This window comes from Martes martes (assembly GCF_963455335.1).
Source record: "Martes martes genome assembly, chromosome: 1".
Lineage (NCBI taxonomy): Eukaryota > Metazoa > Chordata > Mammalia > Carnivora > Mustelidae > Martes > Martes martes.
This window is the reverse complement of record NC_137888.1, coordinates 181,450,151-181,473,609: the sequence shown is the minus strand read 5'-3', so window position 1 is coordinate 181,473,609 and position 23,459 is coordinate 181,450,151. Positions and strand designations below refer to the sequence as shown.

The 23,459-nt window shown below is 41.1% G+C and overlaps 1 protein-coding gene across 1 annotated transcript in view; it reads right to left on the bottom strand.

The window, feature by feature from the left end:
• Nucleotides 1-12,290: 12,290 nt before the first annotated feature.
• The window catches only part of TAFA4 (TAFA chemokine like family member 4), a gene marked incomplete at its 3' end in the record, with an annotated part of 116,148 nt that continues 104,979 nt past the window's right edge, over nt 12,291-23,459 (bottom strand). Inside the window, exons 4-5 of the mRNA XM_080812866.1 lie at nt 15,404-15,532; nt 12,291-12,460 (exon numbers count right to left, since the gene is read on the bottom strand). Of these exons, the coding sequence (XP_080668992.1) occupies nt 12,291-12,460; nt 15,404-15,532 (299 nt within the window). The remainder of the gene's footprint in view (nt 12,461-15,403; nt 15,533-23,459) is intronic.

The following is a 23,459-nucleotide window of genomic DNA, read 5'->3' as shown; positions in this document are numbered from 1 at the left end:
TGAGTTTGAAGCATTCTTTCCTCTAAAATTTTTTGAATAATTTGAGGATAGATAGGAAGTCTTAAGTATTTGCTAGAATTCAACTGTGAACCTATCTGATACTGGACTGTTGGTTTGCAGAAGTTTTTAAATTACTGATTGAATTTCATTACTTGTACTCAGTCTGTTCAGATTTTTAATTTCTCATGATTCTGTCTTGAAAGTTTGTTTCAAGGAATTTATTTCTTCTACGTTTTCCAATTTATTGGCAAATAATTGTAGTAATCTCTTAAGAGCCTTTTGTGTCTGTGATGTTAGTTGTAACCTCTTTCATTTCTGATTTACTTTGGCCCTCAATTTTTTTCTTATTAGTCTGGCTAAAGGTTTATTGATTCTATTTATCTTTTCAAAGAACCTGTTTGGTCTGCTGATCTTTTCTATTTTTTGTCTTTATTTCATTTATTTTCATTTTGATCATCATTTATTTTCTTGTTACTAACTTCAGCCTTTGTTTACTCTTTTTCTAGTTGTTTTAGGTATAAAATTAGATGATTCATTTGGGATTTTTCTTATTTCTTGAGGTACTCCCATAACACTATGAATTTCCCTTTTAGAATTGCTTTAGCTGTATCCTATAGATTTAAAAAAGCTATTTCCATTTTTATTTGTGTCAGGGTATTTTTAAATTTCCTCTTTGATTTCTTCATTGAACCATTGGTTGTTTAGCAACATGTTGTTTAGCATCCATGTGTTTGTGGGGGGGGGGTTGCCCCATTTTTCTTCCTGTAATTGATTTCTAGTTTCATATTATGGTGATTAAGAAAGATTATTTTAATCTTAAAATCACTGAGAGTTGTTTTGCAGTGTGACATGTGATTTGTCCTGGAGAATGTCCCTTGTACACTTGAGTGAAATGTGTCTTCTGCTGTCTGGGGGCTGGAAAGTTCTTTATATATCTATTAAGTCCATCTGATCCAATACATCATTTAAGGCCAGTATTTTCTTCTTGATTCTGTCTAGATGATCTCTCCATTAATGTAAGTGGGGTGTTGAAGTCCCCTGATGTATTACTGTAAATTTCTCCCTTTATGTCTGTTAACAATTGCTTTTTATATTTGGGTATTCCTATGTTGGGTGCATAAACATGTAAAAATGTTATATCCTCTTCTTGGATTAACCCCTTTATCATTATGTAATGCCCTTCTTCGTCCTTTGTTACTATTTTTATTTTAAAGTCTGTTGTTGGATAGGAATATTGCTACACTAGCTGTCTTTCCATCCCCCTTTGCATGGAATCCTTTTCCATCTTTTCACTTTGAGTCTTTAGATCTGAAGTGAGTTGGCAGTATCTAGGCAACATATATATAAAAAAAATTCATTTATACATTTTGCCACTTCATACCTTTTGATGGGAGCATTTAGGCCATTTACATTAAAAGTAGTTATTGAAAGGTATATTCTTATTGCAATTTTGTCAATTGCGTTCTGGTTGTTTTTGTAGTTCTTTCAGTCTCTTCCTTGAGATTTGATGGTATGTTTTAGTGTTATGTTTGGATTCCTTTCTCTTCATTGTTTTTTTTTTTTAGTCTATTGTAGGTTTTTGGCTTTTTTTTTTTTTAAGTGAATATACAATTTATTTAACATTCAAACTTCATTAAGACATGTGCAATATGGCAATTTTACTGGGGGTTTAACCCTACCTAGTATATGATTGCTTGCTGGGGCTTAGCAACAGGGTCCAGTTCACACTTAGCACTAATTAAATACTTTATTGAATAAATACAATACCAAACAAAATGCATTCAAATGCTTTCTTAAAAAAAATCAATTTTAAAGGCCTCTCTATTCAGGCTAATGACAAACACAATAAAGGCAGATATGCTAGTTTAACATAATTGGCTGATATTATACAGCACTTATATCTTTTAGTCCACATGAAGATCATATACATTGGCTTACATATGTGGTAGTCTATTTTAAGCTGATGGTTGCTTAAGTTCAAAAGAGTTTTTGTGTCCCATATTTTTACTCCCCACACTGTGCTTTGTTTTTGAAATCTTATTTTACTTTGTTTTGTTTACCCCTTAACTACTTATTATAGAGTTGGTTTTACTTATCTCTTTTATAGTAACTTTTCAAGTGGTTGATTTACTGCTTTTACTATATATTTGGTTTTACCATTGAGATTTTTTTTTTCATATATTTTATAATTTCCAGTTATAGCCTTTTTTATTTAAAGAAGACACTTTAACATTTCTGGTAAGGCCAGTTTAGAGCTATTTATGAGCTATGTTAGCTTTTGTTTTTCTAGGAAACTCTTTACCCCACCTTAAATTCTGAATGATTACCTTGCTAGGTAGAGTATTCTCAGTTGTAAGTCTTTCTCTTTCAGCACGTTGAATGTAGTACGCCCCTCCATTTGCGCCTGCAACGTTTTTGCTGACAAATCAACTGGTACTCTTATGAGGTTTCCCTTCTATGCAACTATTTGTTTTTCTCTTCCTGTATTAAGATTTTAAGTTTTGCCATTTTTTTTTTGTAGTAATATGTCTTGGTTTGGATCTCTTTGGATTCTTCCTGTTTGGGATTGTGCTATCTGGACCCAGCTGTCTGTTTCCTTCCCCAGGTTAGCAAACTTTTCACCCATTATTTCTTCAAAAAAGGTTTTTGCCCCATTTATCTCTTCTTCTGCTGGGAGCAATATGATGCAAATGTTAGTATGCTAGATGTTGTGTCCCAGAGGTCTCAAACTATTGTCATTTTTAAATTTTTTTCTTTTTGGTCTTCTCACTGGGTAATTTCCACTATTCTCTCTTCCAGATTACTGACCTATTCTGTGTCATCTAATCTGTGGGTAATATCCTCTGGTGTATTTTTCAGTTCAGTTATTATAATCTCCAACTTTGTGACTTCTGTTTGGTACTTCCTTATATTTTCTAACTCTTTGTTGAAGTTTTCACTTTATTCTTCCATTCTTCATTGGAGTTGTATGAGCTTCTTTATGACCATAACTTTGAACTCTTTATCAGGTAAATTACCTCTGTTTCATTGGGGTTTTGGTGGGGGGTAGAGTATCTTGTTCTTTTGTTCATCACATACTCCTTGGTTTAAATTTTTTTTTTAATTTTTATTTTTTTATTATTTTTTTTACTGTTCGTGTTGTATCTATGGATTATGGAGAACACCTACCTCTCCAAATCACGAGTCCCCTTGCATTGGAGCATCCACTTTGTAGACTACATGTGCCTAGTGGTTTGGCTGACCAGCTAGAGCTGAATCAGGTGCAGCCTGGAGGGTTCCAGGGTGTACTGCACCAGGGCCACCCTAATCCTGGCTGCAGTAGAAATGAACCACAAGGGCACAAGATGCTGTGAACCATATCAGCCTTTAGCAAGACAGTTGGAACTGAAGTATTCATGGGCTGGGGTTCTCAGAGCATCTCCCCTACAGGGTTGCCCTGGAGGGATGGATGGAACTGAAGTAGAAGTGCGCCCTCTTTGCTTCCCACCCTGGAAGGATGGCTGGAGTGGTGCAGGCCTGATGGGGTCCTGAGGTGCTGTGTGCTAGGGCTGTCCTGGCAGGGTGGCTGGGTTGGGCATAGATCAGGGGAGACCTGGAGCACACACTGAGACCACCTTGGTAGAATGGTTGGCACTGATGTAGACTTAGGGCCTGGGGCTTGCTGAGTACCTGGACCCTGCTCCCATCTACACTATCAAGGTCAGGGGTTATAGAAACAGTGATGCCTGGTGGCTCCTCAGATCCCAGAGGGAGTTCAAAGAGTTCCCACACTTTTTGGCAGAAGCTCTAGAATTAGTCGATGGCTTTCCTTCACTTAAAGTGCGGTTGCCCTTTAAACGGCTGTTTCTTTGCTGTGTCCTAGGGCAGGTGAGTCTGCATACAGACCCCTCAGTGATACCCTCCCTAGGGCAGATCATCACATCAGGGTGGTGTTCCCATCGATACCATGTCTCCCTCTGTCCTGTCCTTCTCTATGTCCTTCCTCTATCATTGTTGTGCCAAAGCCATCAAATCAGCACTCAGTTCTTCTTCAGGAAGAATTGCTCTGTATTGAGTTGTAGAATCTGTGTGTCCATGGGAGGAGGTGAGTTCTGAGATTTCTTAAGCTGAAAGCAGTGAGATTTTTCATCAGTGTATTGGCACATTAAAGATCATGGCAAAGAGTACAGGTGCTGGACCCTGTTCAGGTAGGTCAGATGCTAGCCAGATTCTAAGGCCAGCCAATTTCCCTGACACCCTAAGACACAGGATTAGTATATGTTATCCAAAAAACTCTCAAGGAAAAGTAAATCTATAGTTTCTCATCTTTTTTTCATGATTCTTCATTATATAATTTCTAGTAACTAACTGGGTGAGTTTGGGCAAGTTTAATTTTATTGGTCCTAAATTCTATAAAATGGGAATATTCATAAAGACCTAACAGATGGAGAAGATAAATGGATTTGTGTGTATAAAGGTCGACCATTTGGGGGTCTTCATCCAACGTCTGTTGAATTTAGCACAGGAGGAGCGTTCCACATGTATATAGGTGAGATCCATACAGTTTAGAGCAACAAATCTAGATCTGAGGGAAAGCTATGAAATCTAGGAGGTTGTGGTTCCATTGGAGAGGCCTAGGCTAAGTCCACAGCCCTTCCTCGGCAGCATCAGGTTTTTAAGATAAAAGAAATGAAAGTCTTCCGGTGGTAAGATCTTAAGGGCCACAATTAGAGGTCTTAATGCCGACATGACTAATGTCTTCACAACTCCCTTGGCATCTCTGTTTTAAATTCTGGAATACACAGAAAACTGTCTTATCTACTTCCCTCCAGGAAAAGTATAGGAATGATAACATTAAAATGCTTCTGCAGACAAGCTCCATTTTAAGACTTGTGAACTTGATAAAAAGTATACTTTGAAGCAATAATGGATGAAATGGCAGTTGTGATACCCACTATTTTTCCTAATGGACCATTTACTTACTCCCCCAAAGTAGCTTACACCCTAGAAATGTACGTCAAGGTGAAGCAGTGTCATTTAAACTTGATCTTATTTGGTGTGTGAGAAAAGATATATGGGCAAAAGACTGAGACAGTCTTTCAAGTACCACAAAATGGACTTTTTTTTTTTTAACCCTCTCTTCTTACAATGGAGGGTCCTACAGTAAAAGCAGCAGAGTATATAAAGCATTGTGCATGGCCCTCGACTTAATTTAAAATCTAGGGAGACTTAATTACCTCTAATGCTACATGTTTAGGTCTTAAGTTTGCCATATGGTTCACATGCCCAAAATTAAATGTAATTTTTTAGTTTCCACGTTTGCATTTAAAATTCGCAAGCCTGGGATATTAACACGAAGTCTTAAGGCAATAAAATCATCACAAAAACTTAGGTGCCATCAGCAGAATGAATGTTTTTACTTATTAGTAGGACAATAATAATTCTGTTAAGCAACCCGTCAAATTCAAACAGCCCACAAATGGATGTCCCCCATTTCCATTCTTTTTGCAAGACTAAAATCAAGTAGATGTAATTATTACTGCTATAAATGTTATAGTAATATTCCCCCCATGATTGTGAAAGGACACGGATAATTAGCAGTGCAGAAAGGATGTTTTTGGCATTTTTTAATATATAAAATCCCATATTACAGTAGTGTGTGTTTTAATGACATTATGCATTTAAAATCTGGGTCAGTCACTTTTCGTCTGTGATGTATTTCTGCATGACAGCATCTGAGAATATGTGGACACATGTCTTCTGTAAAAATCATTAAACCCAGAAAAAAATGACTCAGATTTTACTTACATTTCAAGAAATAAAACGACTAACAAATGAGAGAAGAGCTAAGAATAAATCATTTACAGCCTAAAAATTCAACATTTCAAGACTTCTAACAAAATAGTTTAATACATTTGACACAAATTGGATCTCAGAAATCACCCTTGATCTAAACAGAGACTGTTCTATAATTTAAATGATTCACCTTTATGACTACACCTAAGCTATAAAAATCCCAAGAGGTTTTATTTCTTTTGTGACTATGTCATGATCAAGCTTTGGTTATAAAACATGGGAGTTGAGATATACTTCCTTAGCACTCAGGAAAATGGTGCCCAGAAGTTAAAGTGTTATTTTATTTCTGCTAACCTGACAAAAGAACCTAAAATTTAAAAATTTAAATCCTCTAAAGCAAAAAATACAAATACACACACAATAACCCCAATAAGTTTATTCGTCAAGATTTATAAAAGGAATTTTCTTCAGCAGTTAATCAGAGTTCATTAATCTACATCTGCAAATATGTTCTTCCAAAATGTTTTGGTACTGAGATGCCTTTCAAACGACTTTAATGCAAGGGCTAAAGGAAAAGTTCAAAAGAGGAACAGAATAAAGACCTGTGAACCTGTCCACATTCCTTTGTGAAGGCCGAAGAGACGTGGAAGGCCAAGTGGAGATCCAATTTGAAGTCTCTGCTGTGTTCCTCCAGGGTTTCTCGGAGGTATGTTCCCTGGGATCCAGACAGGGTGTGAATTGCATGGCAGCCCGTGGCCATAATTCAATGTGATAAATTCATGAAGCAGAGAGGCCTGGGACAGTCAGGGAAATGATACTCCTTATAGCACACATATGCGAACGTGACACTGCAGAAATCCAAGATGATTTCCCCCAAACCCGCCAGGATAGTTACTCCTCCAGGAGTAAGCACACCTCTCTTCGCTACCGTGTTACCTAAAAGAAATTAAATAACTGAGTTGAGTATTCAGAATCTCACCCCCCCCACCCCCCCAACCAGGACAGTCTTTCTGCTTTACCAGCCCCGGAAGTCCAGAGCAGCGTTTAGCAGTTTGTCCCTTTATCTGTAACCAACTTCGCCAAATCAACTGTTCAAATCAAATTCTTCACAGTTCTTGCTTCCAGGTTGCAAAAAAAAAAAAAAAACATGCACAAAGGCTTGCACAACATGGTATTATGCACCTTAGCTCGGTATTTTGTCGAGTTACACAAAACCCATCAGATTCGGTACATTCATTGCCCAGAGAGTTAACGCAGGCCTGCTGAGCATGCTTTCTTAAAGGCACTGAATTTCTTTTCAAATGAATGCCAATTAAGATCAGTGTATGTCGATATGAAATGTTACCTTTGTTACTTTTTAATGTAGTTAACTTTTATTTTTATTTTTTATTTTTTTTAAGATTTTATTTACTTGAGAGGGAGACCACGAGCAGGGGCAGCGGGAGAGGGAGAAGCAGGCTCCCCACGGAGCAGGGAACCTGAGATGGGACCCTAGGATCATGACCGGAGCCAAAGGCAGCCACTTAACTGACTGAGCCACCCAGGTACAGCCCACCCCCCTTTTTAATGTAGTTAACTTTTTAAAAATAAGTTACTTTGGGGGCACCTGGGTGGCTCAGTTGCTTGAACGCCTGACTACTGAGTTCAGTTCCAGTGGTGATCTCAGGGAGATCGAGCCCCACATCAGGCTCCGTGCTCAGCAGGGAATCTGCTTGAAGTTCTCCTTCCCTCTCCCTCTGACTCTCCCCCAACTCTCTCTCTCGTGCATGCATGCTCTCTCAAATAATAAATCTTTAACAAAAAAAAAAAAAAAAACATTCTTTTAGAAAACTGCCATAATTACCAGAAACAGACATTAATTAAGTTTACTGTTGCTTCCTCTATTTTTTATTATTTATAAGAAAATAAACTAGCAGTTTCTTTTATTTGGTCAGGTAAGGTGCACGGTATTTTACAGGTTAGATAACCCATATACAACCTGGGGCGGGGGTGCAGGAACCCAAAAGCTTAAGATTTTAACAGGCCTACAACATGAACATGTATTACTTGATGACACAGTCATCACTCCTGGCCTTTGGACCCAATCAAAGTATTTATTCAAACCTCAGATTTGCTGTTAATTGACATATGGCCTTTATTTTATATATTCTACAATACAGTTGCTCTTTTGTTTGTGAGGAGACTACTCTAGCACACCCAACAAAAACACAGTCCTCATGGAGCTTATAGAACAAGTACGCTAGCCCTAGTCTAGGTAAAGGACCACACAGAAATTCGTTCAGCTTTGCAGGCCACAGTCTCTGCCACAACCACTCAATTCAGCCTTTATAACACAAAAGGAACACAGACAACACAGCATGTCAATTAATGGGTATTGTTTTGTTCCAATAAAACTCTAATTGTAGTCACTGAAATTGGGATTTCATGTAATTTTCATGTTATGAAACACTTTTTTCCTGTTGATTGCTTCCAAGCCTTTAAAAGCATAGAGCCCATTCTTAGCTCACAGACCACAAAATATAGGCCACGGGCTGCAAGCCATAGCTTGGTGACTCTGACTGTAAAGAGTTAGACCAACAGGCAACAGAACAACATGCCGGCAAGCGATAGGTGCTGTGGACAAAAGGATACTAAGGCCAGAAGGGCAGGGCTCTATGGATTTCCAGAGGATTGTCATGTGAGGAGCTGCCTGAAGGAAGCAGGGGAGCCCTCAGTACCTGGCAGGAGAACGCTGGTGTTTTCTCCCTCTTTGCGGCACAAAGAGGAGACCAGGGAGGCGTGGCCAGAAGGTCAACTTAAAGGGAGATCACTTTGGTAGAAGTGATGAAAGGTGAGGCCCACAGGATTGTGAAAAAGAGGACAAAGGACATGAGAGGAGGAGGATTCAAGCAAGGTCTTGATCTCAAATACGAGGGTAATGGAGATGGTAATTTTCTGAGATGGGGAGGACTGTCATTGCTTTAGCTTCTCCGACTCCTAAACGTTCGTTCATGTTCATTCGATTAGCACCTGCTCCTTTCAGTTGTGATGCAGAGTGAGTGTGATGTGAATGGCATGGCCCGGGGCTCTGGCGTGTAGCTACACTCAGGAAAGCGAAGCTCTCGTCCCATTAGCCCCTCCTGGATCTGCCGCGTGCATCTACGTATGTGTTAACAGCGTTCCCAGCCAGGTATCAGTCGTATCTACGATATAATTCTCAACAGCAGCTTATTTAAGGAAGCTTACTTTACATGGCCAGCTCGTTTTGGAGTTGATCACTATTAAAGTTTAATGGTAAGAATCTCTAGGATTTACATTCCTGTCAAAATTTCATTTTGCTAACTGCATATGGAAGGCTCATTGACGGTTTGGAATTTGGTGGACAGAATGTTGCTATTGTGCCAACGCTAGCTCCGCTCTCACGTGACAGGGGACTCGGAGTATTTGAGGCTCTGGCTCTACGGATCGGGAAAGACAAGACTTCTGGGTAAAGGATCCATCTCATTTGGACCTTGAAAGACAAGGAGAATTTTAGAAAAGGCAATAGATGAAGAAGGTAGCAGTAGGATATGGAAAGTAGGATATGGAAATGCATATCCTACAAGCCTATCACCTTGATGGCTCATCTCAAGGTGCTTATACTCTTTTCTATTACCGATGGGAATCCATTGGTGGTCTCTCACCAGGAAGAAACCTGGGCAGGGAAATTACCCGGGAAACACAGAAAACACTATAAAGGCAACAGAGCAGGTCCAGAGCCTGGTTAAATGAGAATCAACATTAAGAACAACTTCTTGAGAATGGTTTGCTAAACCCCATCCCAGACTTATTAGACCAGAATATCCTAGGGGTGGGGCTCACACGGGTGGGTACACGTTCCCACGGTAAGTTTCCTGCAGCGACTGTTACCATTAAATAACTAGAATACTGGGACACAAGAGAATGAGGATGATCCTTGGTGGTAGCCTAAGAAACAGAGGGAAAGTTACGAATTAGAGGACGTTCTGAAGCAGATACCAGAAGGACTGGGTCATCTTAGATCTTGAGGGTGTTGCAAAGATAACCTGTTATTTACATTAACTCTTATCTCTGGTTTTCTAATATGCAGTATTAGAGACATGTAGATAATAAGTGGAAACTTGGAAGGGCTACATGAAGAGAATCTAAAACGATGCTTGCAAAGAGCCCCCCCCCCACCCCACCAAAAATCTCTAAAGCATATATTTTTTTTTTTTTAACCTCAACACTATTTACATTTGGAGCCAGATAATTCGTTGTTATGGGCGGGGGGGATCTACCCTGCTTTTTAAGATTTTTAGCACCCTGTCTGGCCTCTCCCCCCAAGATGCCCATAATAACTCCCATGGCAAGTAAAAACATCCCCTTGGTGGCAAAATCACCCCGGTTGAGAACTCTTGCTCCTAAGACATAGCTCTTCACTGTCAGATGTTGGAAAAATAAAAACAGGACAAATCTAAAATTTCTTGACATTCACTATGATTTCCTTCCATTTTCAAACAAAAAACAGCCCCAGCCCATGGTTCACTTTGGCGCTAGAACAGTGTCGTGCAGTTGCTGAGAGCTTTAATGCGAACAGCTCCAACATAAAGGGAAACTGAGGCAGGATGACAGTGAGAGCTGTAGTTCTGCACAAGAACTAGCAGCTGAGTTTCTCTCTGGAAACACTGAAAACTGTAGAGGCAGGGTGAACTCACGGCCACCCTTTTACATCTGGAAAAGACAGCATGACTGGCTAGGAAACTGACCTCGTTGTCATATCTTCATCCAAGTCTGTTAATATCTTGACTTGACTGCTTATTCTTTTCATATTTGCATTTAAATGGAAAATACAATTCTGACCTAAGTGGCTTACTGCAGGATTATCTTTTTTTTTAAAGTGTTTCTATGTTTTGTTGCTGCTGTGCATGAATTATATAAGCAAAATGAAAACTATTTTGTTATATAGTTTATCCCCCTCGAGGGCTGCAATGGTTTTACCTCTGTAGGACCTCTGTCGGACTTGTGGTGTATGGTTGGTGTCTCTTTTAAGAAAAAGACACAGCTTCTGAGGGTACTAGGCTCTTCCCGGAAGCCAGTCACACCTCCACAATTGAATTTACTCTATGTTCGTAAGATCCATAAAAGACATAAAATGTTTTATGCAGTTCAAGTCACAAGGACTTGGATTAATAAAGGAAACAAAGTTTTACTACTTCAAGATTATTCTCAAGTGGCATATCACACACACAAAAAAAAAGAAGAAGAAGAAAGAAAAAACCTAAGTATCATTATGGCTTAGGGAACTGTATTGTGTTTCTACAACTTTTAGAAGTGCCAAATGAAATGTCACTACCGTTGAGGATTTAGCTAGAGCAAACTTATATTCCCAGCACACAGAGCCAAAATGCCCCTAAAGGTTTACTTCCTGCAAATGCTCTCTAACTGCACATAAATAGAGAGGGAGCCGCTCCAGCAAGAGACCACTTAGACACATTCTTTTCCGGAACACAGTTGGCTTGTGCTCATGGTCTTGTTTTATATTTATATAGAAGAATCAATACAAGTATAATCTTACAAATGTTATTTCTTAGTCCACAAGCCATAGGATAAATGGAAATTTTTATCTCTGATGGATGTAAGACCCCAGCTCATTGGCAGCTCCAAGATTTTTATTCAGGAAGGGGATGGGGGAAAAATGGGCGGAAAGAGCCCCATGGGGAAAGGAGAGTGGAATTACTTTAAGGCAGGGTTTGCTTAGCAAGCACACTTGGGTTTACATAGTTTGGAAGTTAATTTGGAGTAGCTTAGAAATGGGCTTGGTAGAAATGATGGCAGTGTTAACCTCTCTCCTCCACCAACAGAGGACTCCACGAACTTCCACAGCTCTGGCTGTTAAGAGCATATACAGGCACGCCTCAGAGCTACTGCAGGTTTGGGTCCAGACCACCCCATAAAGCAAGCATTGCCATAAAGCAAATATCACAATAAGGCATGCTAAATTAATTTTTTTGTTTCCCAGCGCCTATAATAGTTTTGTTTACACTGTGCTGTACTGTTAAGTGTGCAAGAACATTTTGGCTTAAAAAAAAAGTACATGTCTTAATATAAAAATACTTTGTGGGGGAAAAAAAAAATGCTAACCCTCATCAGAGCTTGCCTCCAGTCATAATCTTTTTCCCGGTAGAGGGTCTTGCCTCGATGTCGATGGCTGCCGATGAGTCAGAGTGGTGGTGGCTGAAGCTTGGGGTGGCGGTGGCCATTTCTTTTCACAAGACCATCTGGCCTGTCATGCTGACTGACTTTTCCTTTCAGGAACATTCTCTCTCTCGCAGCCCATACTGTTGCTAGCATTTTACTCATATAACTTCTTTCAAAATGGGAGCCAGCCCTCTCCAGCCCTGCTGCTACTCATCAACTAAGTTGAGGTAATATTCTCAGTCCTTGGTTGTCATGTCAACCATCTTCAGAGCATCTTCACCGGGAGGAGCTGCCATCGCCAGAACCCCTTTCTTTGCTTGTCCATAAGAAGCACTTCGTCATCTCTTATGTTTCTCATGAGAGTGCAGCACGTGAGCCCCATGTTCAGGCTCCTCTTCTAATTCTAGTTTTCTTGCTATTTCTACCACATCCCCAGTGACTTCCTCCCCTGAGGTCTTGAACCCCTCAGTGTTGTCCATGAGTGTTAAAATCAACTTCTTCCAAATGCCTGTTAAGAATGAGGCCTCTAGAATGCCCAGATTCATCTAGAGTTGTAGCCTTATTAAATGCGCTTTTAAAATAATAAGAAAGTCAAAATGACATCCATTCTGCAGCCTGTGGATCAAGGAGTCATGTTAGCAGCCATGAACACATTAATCAATATTCCTCTCCATCAGAGCTCTTGGGTGACAAGGTCCATTGTCCCCGAACGGTAATATTTGGAAAAGAATCTTTCTATAAGCAGTAAGTCTCAACGGTGGGGTTTAAATAGTCAGTAAACCAAGCTGTAAACAGATAACACTGACATTTGGGCTTTGTCCCACTTCTAGAGCACAAAGTAGATTTAGTCTAATTCGTAAGGACTCTAGGATTTTTGAAATAGTAAATGAGCTTGTCTGCAGCCTAAGGTCACCAGGTGCGTTAGTCCCTGACAAGAGTCTATCCTTTGAAGCTTTGATACCTGGTATCGACTTCTCTTCTCTAGCTATGAAAGTCATGAATGGTGTCTTCTTCCCATACGAAGTTGTGTTGTCTACGATGAAAATCTGTTGTTTGGAGTGGCCACCTTCTTTATTTTAGCTGGAACTTCTGGAGAACTTGCTGCAGCTCCCACATCAAGTACCTGGTGCTTCACCTTGCACTTGTATGTTATGGACATAGCTGCTTTGTTAAACCTCATGCACCAACTTCAGCTAGCTTCCAACTTTTCTTCTGTACCTTTATAGAATCGAAGAGACCTAGGGCCATACTCTGGCTCAGGCTTTGGTTTAAAGGAATGTTGTGACTGCACTGATCTTTTATCCAGACCACTCAAACTTTCTCCATATGGGTAATAAGGCTGTTTCCCTTTCTTTTCATTTGTGTGTTCACTGGAGTACTTTTTAAAATTTCCTTGGTGGGCTTTTCCTTTGCGTTTCCAGCTTGGCTATCCATTTGGTGTGAGAGGCCTAGATTTTGGTCTGTCTTGACTTTTTTTTTTTTTAATTAAATTTTTTATTTATTTTCAGCATAACAGTATTCATTGTTTTTTCGCCACACCCAGTGCTCCATGCAATCTGTGCCCTCCCCAATACCCACCACCTGGTTCCCCCACCCTCCCACCCCCCGCCCCTTCAAAACCCTCAGGTTGTTTTTCAGAGTCCATAGTCTCTCATGGTTCACCTCCCCTTCCAATTTCCCTCAACTCCCTTCTCCTCTCCTTTTGACAATGTTTTCTGACTAAGCTTAATCATTTCTAGCTTCTGACCTAAAGTGAGAAACATGTGATTCTTCCTTTCACTTGAATGCTGAGAGGTGCGTGTAGATTTATTAGCTGGCCTAATTGCAGCATTGTCGTATCTCAGGGAACAAGAGGCCCCAGAAGAGGAAGAGAGATAGGGCAACAGATCATATACATGTGCAGACTGTTTGCCATCTCATAGGGCTGCCACCCGAAAATTATAATAGTACCATCAAAGATTGCGGATAACCCTAACAAGTAATGAAAAGGTTTGATATATTGCAAGAATCACCAAACTGTGACACAGAAACACAAACTGAGCCAATGCAAATGATGCGAATAGACTTGCTTGACACAGGGTTGCCACAAACCTTCAGGTTGTAAAAACACAAACAAAACAGTCTATGCAAAGCACGATAAAATGAGACATGCTTGTATCACGTCATTTAGTCTAGTCATCTTTATATTAATCACGAGAAGTTTGCAATTAATGTTACATAGTTTTGAGTTTGAAATTATGATTTTAACCAGCTATAGAAATAATCGTCTGACTTACTATACTACTGATAATTTTGTTTTATATTTGATGTCAGCTGAAATTGATATTTACAGCTTTCTGTAAAATGTTACCATTTGTTCTAAATATCATCTTTCACTATGGGACTATCAAGGTCACTGCAAACATGGGTCCTGACCTCACAGGTCTCTTCTAAAAAGAAAGCTCTAGGTGCTTAAGTACCTCAGGACACCCTGCCATGTAAAGCAGAACCATAGTAAATGCTCAGAGATACACAAGGCATGAATCCAATCAGTGAACGACTCTGAAGAAATATGGTAATAATGGTGAAGGAGAAAAGAAAGGAGGGAAGCACATTCCATGAAAAAACACCTTCCTCGGCAACCCCAAAGGCATCATGGTAAGAGGCACCAACAGAAGGCTGATACAACAAAAAATAAATAACCCAGCAAGCCACCTCCCTTCGTTAAGCGCCAGACAGACAAGACTAGTGGAGCAAGACGGACCAGCTTAGAAGATCTCCATTTCACAAAATGCTGGGAGTCATCATGTGGAGGTGTGGAGAATGAGGCAACTCGGTCCTCCAGATGAGAGACAGTGGGGACAGGAACCCCGTGGTAAGGGCAGTGACACACACTCAAGGAGGGAGTGGGGAGGTACAGCTCCAAAGACCCATAAGAGTGGACATGGGGACACAAGGCAGAGAGATGTCTGGCTTAAGAACTGGCTGGACAGAGGCACCCTTCTGAGTGGGGAGGCCTGGACAGAGGCTCAGTGGGGAGGCAGCTCTTGACTTATGACACCTCAAGTTCGAGTCTTCGATTCTCAAAACTCCTCCCAGGAAGTATCCCTACCTCAGCGAGTCACCTGTGTGTGGAAACTCGCCGTGCCATTCTGATATGCCGGCCCGGCAACTCCAATCCCTTCCCTTTCAATGGGGCTCTGGAAGGAGCTGCAGTGAATTTCGTGGCCCTGCCTAAAATAACACGTTGGTCCCCCAGATCACTGCTCTGTAAGAGCTTACATAAAGGGCAATGCTCGGAAATGGGCTTTTCAAAAGGCTAAAGTAAGAGGGTGGCCCCTGCCCGTGTAGGTTTATCGACATAAAACAAAGTCGTGGTGCCAGGAGCAAAGGGAGGTTGGGAGGGGGGGCGGGGGGACCGCATGGTTAATAGCCCGAGGGAGCTGTAAAGGAGAATTGTGTGTGTCTATACTTGCCTTTGTCGTTTTGACTTTATTGCCACTGCTACAGGACCAACCTGAGTAATCTGGCAGCACTTTGCAGTCCTCTCCTTCCAAGCAAGGGTTCATGTGACACCACCATCTCTGAGTCACGATGGAAGCTGTAAGACAAAGGCCACAGAGTGTTTGTGATACCATTGCTTCCTCCAGCTATGGCCAGCATAATGCTCATTCAGATCAGTATACTAACTTCAAAGATGGTTAATAAGAACTATTTCACCCTAAGTAAATTTAAAGAATGCCTTCTGCCCTATACTCTAGAAAAGACTAAGGTGCCAAGCTTTAGCATGTCTAGATTGAACTTGGCTGTGCCCTTTTTTTCCCCCAATGACTTCTGACTAGTTATTTAACGCCTCTTGGCCTCAGTTTTCTCATCTGTAAATTGGGGATAAAAACAGATCCTCACCATAGATGTGAAGAGGAGAAAGCTAATCCTTATCAAAATCTGGGCTGACCAGAGGCCAGGTACTAGGTTGCCAGAAAATGTTACCTATGGCTGGGGTCATCATTTTGGAGGCTCCAACCTGAGCAAGTTCTTACATTTGATGCCCTCTGTTGCCAGGGGCACAGACACAAAGCAGTCAACGTTTCCGTCACACAGGCGTTCATCTCCCCATGCCGTTCCAGCAAGTGGTGAGTAACCCCATGAAATCAACTAGAAACCAGGTGCAGGAGAAGAGCATGGCACTCCCTCATTTGCCCACTGTCTAGGCTCGGGCGATTGCACCTATGACTTCCCTTTCCACCTTATCCCATCATCTCTGCTGCCATCTGCCAGTAAGACGAGGAAGCAGAAAGTTCTCTGGGTTGGGAGGCAGATGAAGACACATTAAAGAAACACTATCAACTTGTCTGGGTATTCCGACAGAGTCCAAGGACAAAAGGGATTGTGACTCATCATTTATGGTGAGCCCAGCCAGTGGGCTGGTGTAGGTTAGAGAACTGGGGCTGCAGGTAGGGTATATGGGTTAAGGGGAAGAGGTCATTGAGCCCTGTTTTTCTGTTGAAATAACAGCACTTTGGTTAAAAATAATAATAATAATAATACCCCCCAAGGATTCAACCCCAGCTACCATGGCCTGGAAAGTCTGAAACTCAATTTCAAGCAAATCTTGAGAATTCCTAATAGCTATTTTTTCTTGAGGGTCAGGCACCCTGTTAAATGTAGTTCCTACATTTGATAGAGGAGAGAAAACTGAGGCCCTTTGACAGAGGCATTTTAACACCAGCACCCCTTCATCGACCTTTAAATTCACACCCCTCCCTCACACCAGCAATCTGTAGGAGAAACAACCAGAGGTGTAGCAGGCAGTGACGAAGGCAGGGGACAAAGCAAGCTCCTGCATTAAAGACTCTGCTCCTGTCAGGCCAATGCAATACAGCATGGCCTTTCATTACCAGCTGAAGTGGGTAGACATTGTGCCTACTCCCCATGAAAATCCCCATTCCTGATTCTGGCCAAACACTGTGCTTACTATCTGATTATAGTGCCATCAAAACCAATAACACCTCGATTAGGCAGAATTATGATCTAGAAGGACCATAAGCTATTTAAGGCAAAAGGTGTCAACACTGAGAAAGGAATGTAGCTAAATGGGTTACTTGTTCTGTCAGGGTGCCACTGAACTTGAGTGGACGGATGGAGCCCGAGGGGCGAAGCCTGAGAAAGCCTCATTCTTTTCAGTCACTGGTATCACAACAATCCCACGGCAACACTGTATGGAGCTTTGTTATTTTCAAGGCCCTTTTACATACTGTTCCTCTTTTGATTATCTCAACAACCTTCAGAAGCAGGAAGAGGAGGCAGATGGCCAGAAATAAAAACGAGAGCTTTCCACCAAGTGAGTAAACGGAGGCAGGAGGTACTAGATTCTAGACTTCTTCCTCTGCCCCTACAAGTCTTCCTGTTGTACCACAACGTATAAAAATAGTTTAGATTAACATATGCTACATAGAGTTTGATCAGATTCAAAGTGCTGACCAGTCCTTCATTATCTTCTGAATACCTCAGGCCGATCCCAAGTAGATATAAAGATAAATAAGAGATGGTTCCCAACCCTTAATGTAAAATTCCATCTGCAGGACTGCGAAAGTTATATAAATGTTGACAGAGCTTAGTTATATTTACACAGAGTTACAGCTGAATTTAAAATACTTTTTTTTTTTTTAATCTTTAAAACAGTTCCCTGAGGCAGCTTCTCTGCCACTCAGCAGTGGGCACCTATGGACTCCTGATGCGGCCCAGGGCGACGTGGAGGGTTCCACAGAAGCCCAGGGAGCTGAGGAGTCCCCTGCCCCAGTGAAGACACGTAGTACATGGGGACAGGGAGTGGCCGACATGGAAGCCAGAATACCCAGATGAGCAAGGTAGTCTGAGAAGCAACCTTCAGCGGCTCTCAATGCCAACTCCAGGTTAGACTTGAATCCCTAAGCGGTAGGGAGCCATGGAAAGTTTCTGGACAATAAGGCTGGGAGAACTGTGTGCCTGGACGAGCTAGTGTAGCAGGGGATGGTAAACAGTTTGGGGCAGAAAGGAGTCTGAAAGAGACCACTTGAGGTGTAAGCTGAGAAATCTGGGACTAAATTCCCTACAGAGGACATCATCTGATCCATTCTGTGTCAACGTCACAGCAAGAGAAATGCTAGTACCTTCTTCCTAGCCTCATGGGGTCCCAAGATCATTCTGAATGCCAAATCCAGAAAAGGAGCTTGAGGGGGGAAAAGAGAGATGCAGCCATTCGTCACTGAAAACTATGCCAACACTTAACTACAGAAAAATAAAAGATCTTCACAGTATTTTGTTTAAGGCTTTCAATTTATTTAAACAAAAGAAGAAAGCATATATGATCAAACTCTCATGGAATTATTTACTAGTTTTCTTTCACTTAGCTGGAAAATATGGGGTGATTTTTCTGAAGACAGATTCACAACAGATTCCTTAAAAGAGCAACCTGTCTTGAAATTTAAAATATTTCCATTTGCCGAAAAAAAATCATTTTCATATTTGAGTGAGGAACACATTGAAAGAGGGGCCCTCGGGACGCCTGGGTGGCTCAGTTGGTTGAGCGGCTGCCTTCGGCTCAGGTCATGATCCCAGCGTCCTGGGATCGAGTCCCACATCGGGCTCCTTGCTCCACAGGGAGCCTGCTTCTCCCTCTGCCACTCTGTCTGCCTGTGCTCACTCTCTCTCTCTCTGACAAATAAATAAATAAAATCTTTAAAAAAAAAAAAAAAAGAAAGAAAGAGGGGCCCTCAAGTGTCAGAGACTTACTTAACAGCAAACGTTCCTTCAGAAAAGAAAGTCTTAATGAGTGTCATCTTTAGTAGTCACAATAAAAGTTTCAAATTCCTTTATGCGTTAAAGACTGACTAAAGAACTCACAGTGAAGGTGAGAACCAACTGAGGGGGTCACCCACCAGTGAATAAGGTGATTAGAAAACCCAGAAGTTCAAGTGTAGAGTGCCTACTGAGCTGGGCTTTGAGCTGAGACAAAGGACCCAGAAGTAGGATTTTATTAAAATAACTCTTGAGAACATCTGCCCACTTAACTGAGCCTTGTCTCCATAGGAAAATAAGTTTGTAGGAGGTATCTATTTTATCCTGTTACAAAATACCATAATATACTCGAGATGAGAAAGTGTCTTGTCACTTCTATTTTTGAAATAAAATTCTTTAGAAAGCCCCATGCCTCCCTGACTTAGGAAAATACAAAACATCCCTATCTTCAAGCTGCCAACCTGTAATGAATTTCTAGTTTTATGCAGAAAGGAAAGAATTAAAAAAAAAAAAAAGCAGAGAAACTCTGGTTTTATGGTAGTGACTAGTGTTTTCTGTGATGTTGTTTTCTAGGTGAAAACGTAATGGGACCAATTAGCTATCTTGCTCCTGGTGCATTTTCTGTACTCTCTGTTGAATAAAATAGATGGAGATTTTTTCTATCCCTTGTCCCAATTAAGTATTACTCCATGAAATCAAACACAAGATGTATTCATGTAGCTACTTCTATAAACCTACACCAAACAGGGCTCAGTTCTCAGGAGTTGGTCTTTCATTTTTTGACCTCGTTTAGTTGCATTTACAGAGTTAAGGCTTGTCTAAAGAAAAGTGTATTTTTACACTGAAGCTACAGACAGAAAGATGAAAAACACATCTTCCTAGAATATACACTGTCTTAAAAATGGAAACAATCACAAAAATATGCTGAGATTTTCAGATACTTTAGCTGTTTTGCTCTTAACGTTGTCCTTGGCAAATTAAGATTAAAGAAAGATTTATTAACTTTAAGCCATTGGTTAACTTCAAAGATAGTCGGGGATTGGGGTGGGGAGAGGAAGACCAATGCATTTTTATTTATTATTTCAAGAAAAGAAGCCATTTTGCCCTGACCCAGGTATTATGCAAAAAAGCAGTCCTGAGAAAACGATTTTCTTGTTAAAGGAACCTTTGTAATAAGGTATTGTTATTTCCACAGAGTCCTGAGTGAGGCTATGGATAAACAGGTACAGAACCATCTTCTGGGATCTAGGTTGGTCTCCTCCACAAAGCGAGCTCACACAAGTACAATCCTGCCCAGCCATGACCTACCCATAAGGCAGAGTTTCTTGACCTTAGCACGTTAGAGGCTGGGCAATTCTTGATTGTAGGGGTATATACTGCACCTTGTACCATAGTGACCAGTATACCAAGCCTCTCCCCACTAGATGCCTGTAGCACCTTCCCCCCCACCAGTTTAACAACCCAATGCAACTCCAGACATCATCAAATATCCCTATGCTGGCCCAAATCACCCCTGATTAAGCAACATTAATCCAAGGTCATGTCCACTGGGAGATGTACTCAGCCCCAAAGGAGAGGCTGAGCTAGTTGAGCAGACCTCATCATCCTTAATACGTGGCAAACACGATGCCACCCTATCCCTTCTCTTCCCTCCTGGAGCCTCCACTGAGGGCAATCCCACAAAGTGAGAACGTGTACCCTTTCTTACTGGCGTACTCTCCTTCATCCACTCCCCTTGAATACAAATTCCCAGAATGCAGGAACTACATCCTACAATCTGAGTTGACGGAAAGTCCCGAAGAGCAAAGGCTCTGTTTCCATCTCCAGCCTTCCCTCTCACCACTTCAGAGCCCAAAGGAAATACTTCTCATTCCTGCGGTTGCCCCTCATTGGCACACGCTTTACCCTGCTGTACCACTTAGTTCCCTCGTGCCTGGTAAAACCAGACCCACTGCTTCTCATGGGACACCATCCCGGACCGCTTCTCTGCTGTTTCCCAGGGCCTTCATTTCCTTGATTTCATTGGAGAAAGCAAGACCTGAGTCTAATGAACATCCTATCCCCCAGGATCCAGGCCGGGTGCGTGTCCTTTTACACCCTCCAGTGCTTTTGTGAAGTACACCTTTCTGTCATTCACCTGACCGCCACGGGGACAATCTCAGAAAACCGCTTGGTCTTGCAAGTGGCGCAGAGAACACACCCAGTCGCACAACTTAGTGAAACCCCATCTTGAAGACCGACTCCGTAGCTCAGCACACCGTCCCTAAAAACCACGTCAGTTGTCTGCAGTACGAACGGGAGCTCTAGGCCTTCACTAAGTGATTTCTGACATCTCAGAAAACAAATAGCTTTAAATTCCTCAGCTGCCCCCTATTCCTCAGCTTTTATCAGTCTTTTTTAAACCCACTGCTTCGAAAGCATTCACCCTAACAAAATAAATGAAGCTTCATCTACTACACATTTATCTCGTTTTATCATAAACAAGATTATCTCTGCAGAGTGGTATTTTGATAAATGTGTAGAATACAGTTCCTGTCACTAAACAGCTTTGTATATATTCCAGTCGAAGATTCAAAAGGGAATGTGCTTACCAGCTACACGGTTGTCTGTTTTTAGGACCCAAGTAACCACAGCTTGAATCAAGTCCTTCCCCACCCCTCCTCCCAAATCCCAATTGTGGAGTACAGACACATTTCCATAACACAGAAGGATTTTATAAGTTAATTATAACCCAAAAAAATAGAGGAAAAAAAAAACTTATTTTTTTCCCTTTTTGACTAACAAAAGCTATGATTTTATGGGAAAGCAATGAAAACACGAGATAAGTGTCTCTGCCGTGGATTAGCAGAAATGCATAAGGACATTCCACTTTCGGTGCCAACATTAATTAGTGCCCCGCTCCAACGTCTTCTCGCCTTTGTTTTAATTTAAATGTAAATCCAAGCGAATGTTATATTTTAGATCCTCTCCACATTCTTATTGACAAATAAGATAAGAGGAATATATCAGCAGAGACTAGGTCTTTCCACAAGCCAACTGGCAGCATGATACTGCATAATTATTATAGGATAAAGATTATTATGGGATAAAGCTAAAAAGCCCTAATGGAAACATTCGGATAAGGAAGAGAAGATCAAGGGGGATATGAAAAGAGACATACATCCTAACTAGGGTCTAAATGACACGTTCTTACACCTCCTTGGTGACTTTGATTCAATGAACATTTATTGAGCACCAACTGTTGGCTATGCTCTGCTAGGTGCAGGGGATACAAATATTAAGACAGAATCACTGTCCTATCCTTGAGAGTTTGGGTATTCTCTGGCTACAAATGTAGTACTCACTCATAAGTTATATCGGTACATAAAGCTGATTCTGCACCATCCAAGAGGCAAGGTGTTAGGCTTAAATTGCCATTTAAATTTAAATTCATACCAGGCACATCTCGAATGCTCACTAGCCATATGTGGATAGTGGTCACCAGTCGTATCGGACACGTATGCATCAATACATATAGCTAAGAGACAGATAAAAAGAATACGTACATTATCACAGAACCTTCCACTGTACAGACTCGGCCAAGACACTAAGTCACTGATCTCTATCGCTTACCAATCCTACAAACTACGGAAATCATTTAGTTAGCCTATGAGTCCTGTTTTGACATGGATGCAACTAAAATTCCTTCAGTAAAAGAATGGCTAAACAAACTGTAACCTATCAATACAGTGGAATGCTATGGAACAATTGAAAAAAAAACCGCAATAGGTAAACGCGTATTAGCACACAAAGATCTCTACAACTTATATTGGTAACATGTTGGATTAAGAAATATATAATGTGATACCATTTGGGTTAAACACAGTCATACCAAAATGTACCACATATTCTAGAGACCTATCTTAAATACACAAATACACAACAACAACAACAATAAAAGTACTGACCTAACAGATATGTAGTTATTCTTACTGTGGTGCCCAAAGGGGATCTGGCCCATATAATACATGTATATAAAAATTAAAACAAGCTACTGGAGGATAAGGTCTTAATATTTTCTTTACTAAGATAGTGAGTTTAATTGGCACACCAACTATACTTTCCAGATACGGATAAAAGTGCTCTGAGATAAAACGTGCAGTTTTTTATATCTAAAGATTCTATGCTGGGGGCACCTGGGTGGCTCAGTGGGTTAAGCCTCTGCCTTCAGCTCAGGTCATGATCTCAGGGTCCTGCGATCGAGCCCCACATTGGGCTCTCTGCTCAGCAGGGAGCCTGCATCTCCCCCCCGCCCCCCCTGCCTCTCTGCCTACTTGTGATCCCCCTCTCTCTGTCAAATAAATAAATAAAATCTTTTTAAAAAAATAAAAAATAATAAAGATTCTATGCTGGATAAGAGTTTACAGTTTATGTCATAATTCATAAGTTCTTGAAGTTTAAAACCCACAGAGTAAGCAAACACGGTTGTTATCATGAATCTGAAAACAATCTGTGATTACTGAAAATGAATCAGTTCTCCCCTGTGCTCAAAGTTATTCATGCACCAGCCAATTTGGGGGGTTGTGGGGGGAAGAGTGGGGGCAGGGAGGTATAAGAGACTCAGTTCCCATCCTCAAGCAACCTGCAGACTATGGAAAGGCACACCCTCAGAAAGATCTTAAAACATAATGGCATGCAGGTAATGGACTGGAGGTGCAGAGGGATACAAGAGCATATAGCAGATATGGAAGGGGAGTAGGAATCAAGTAGAT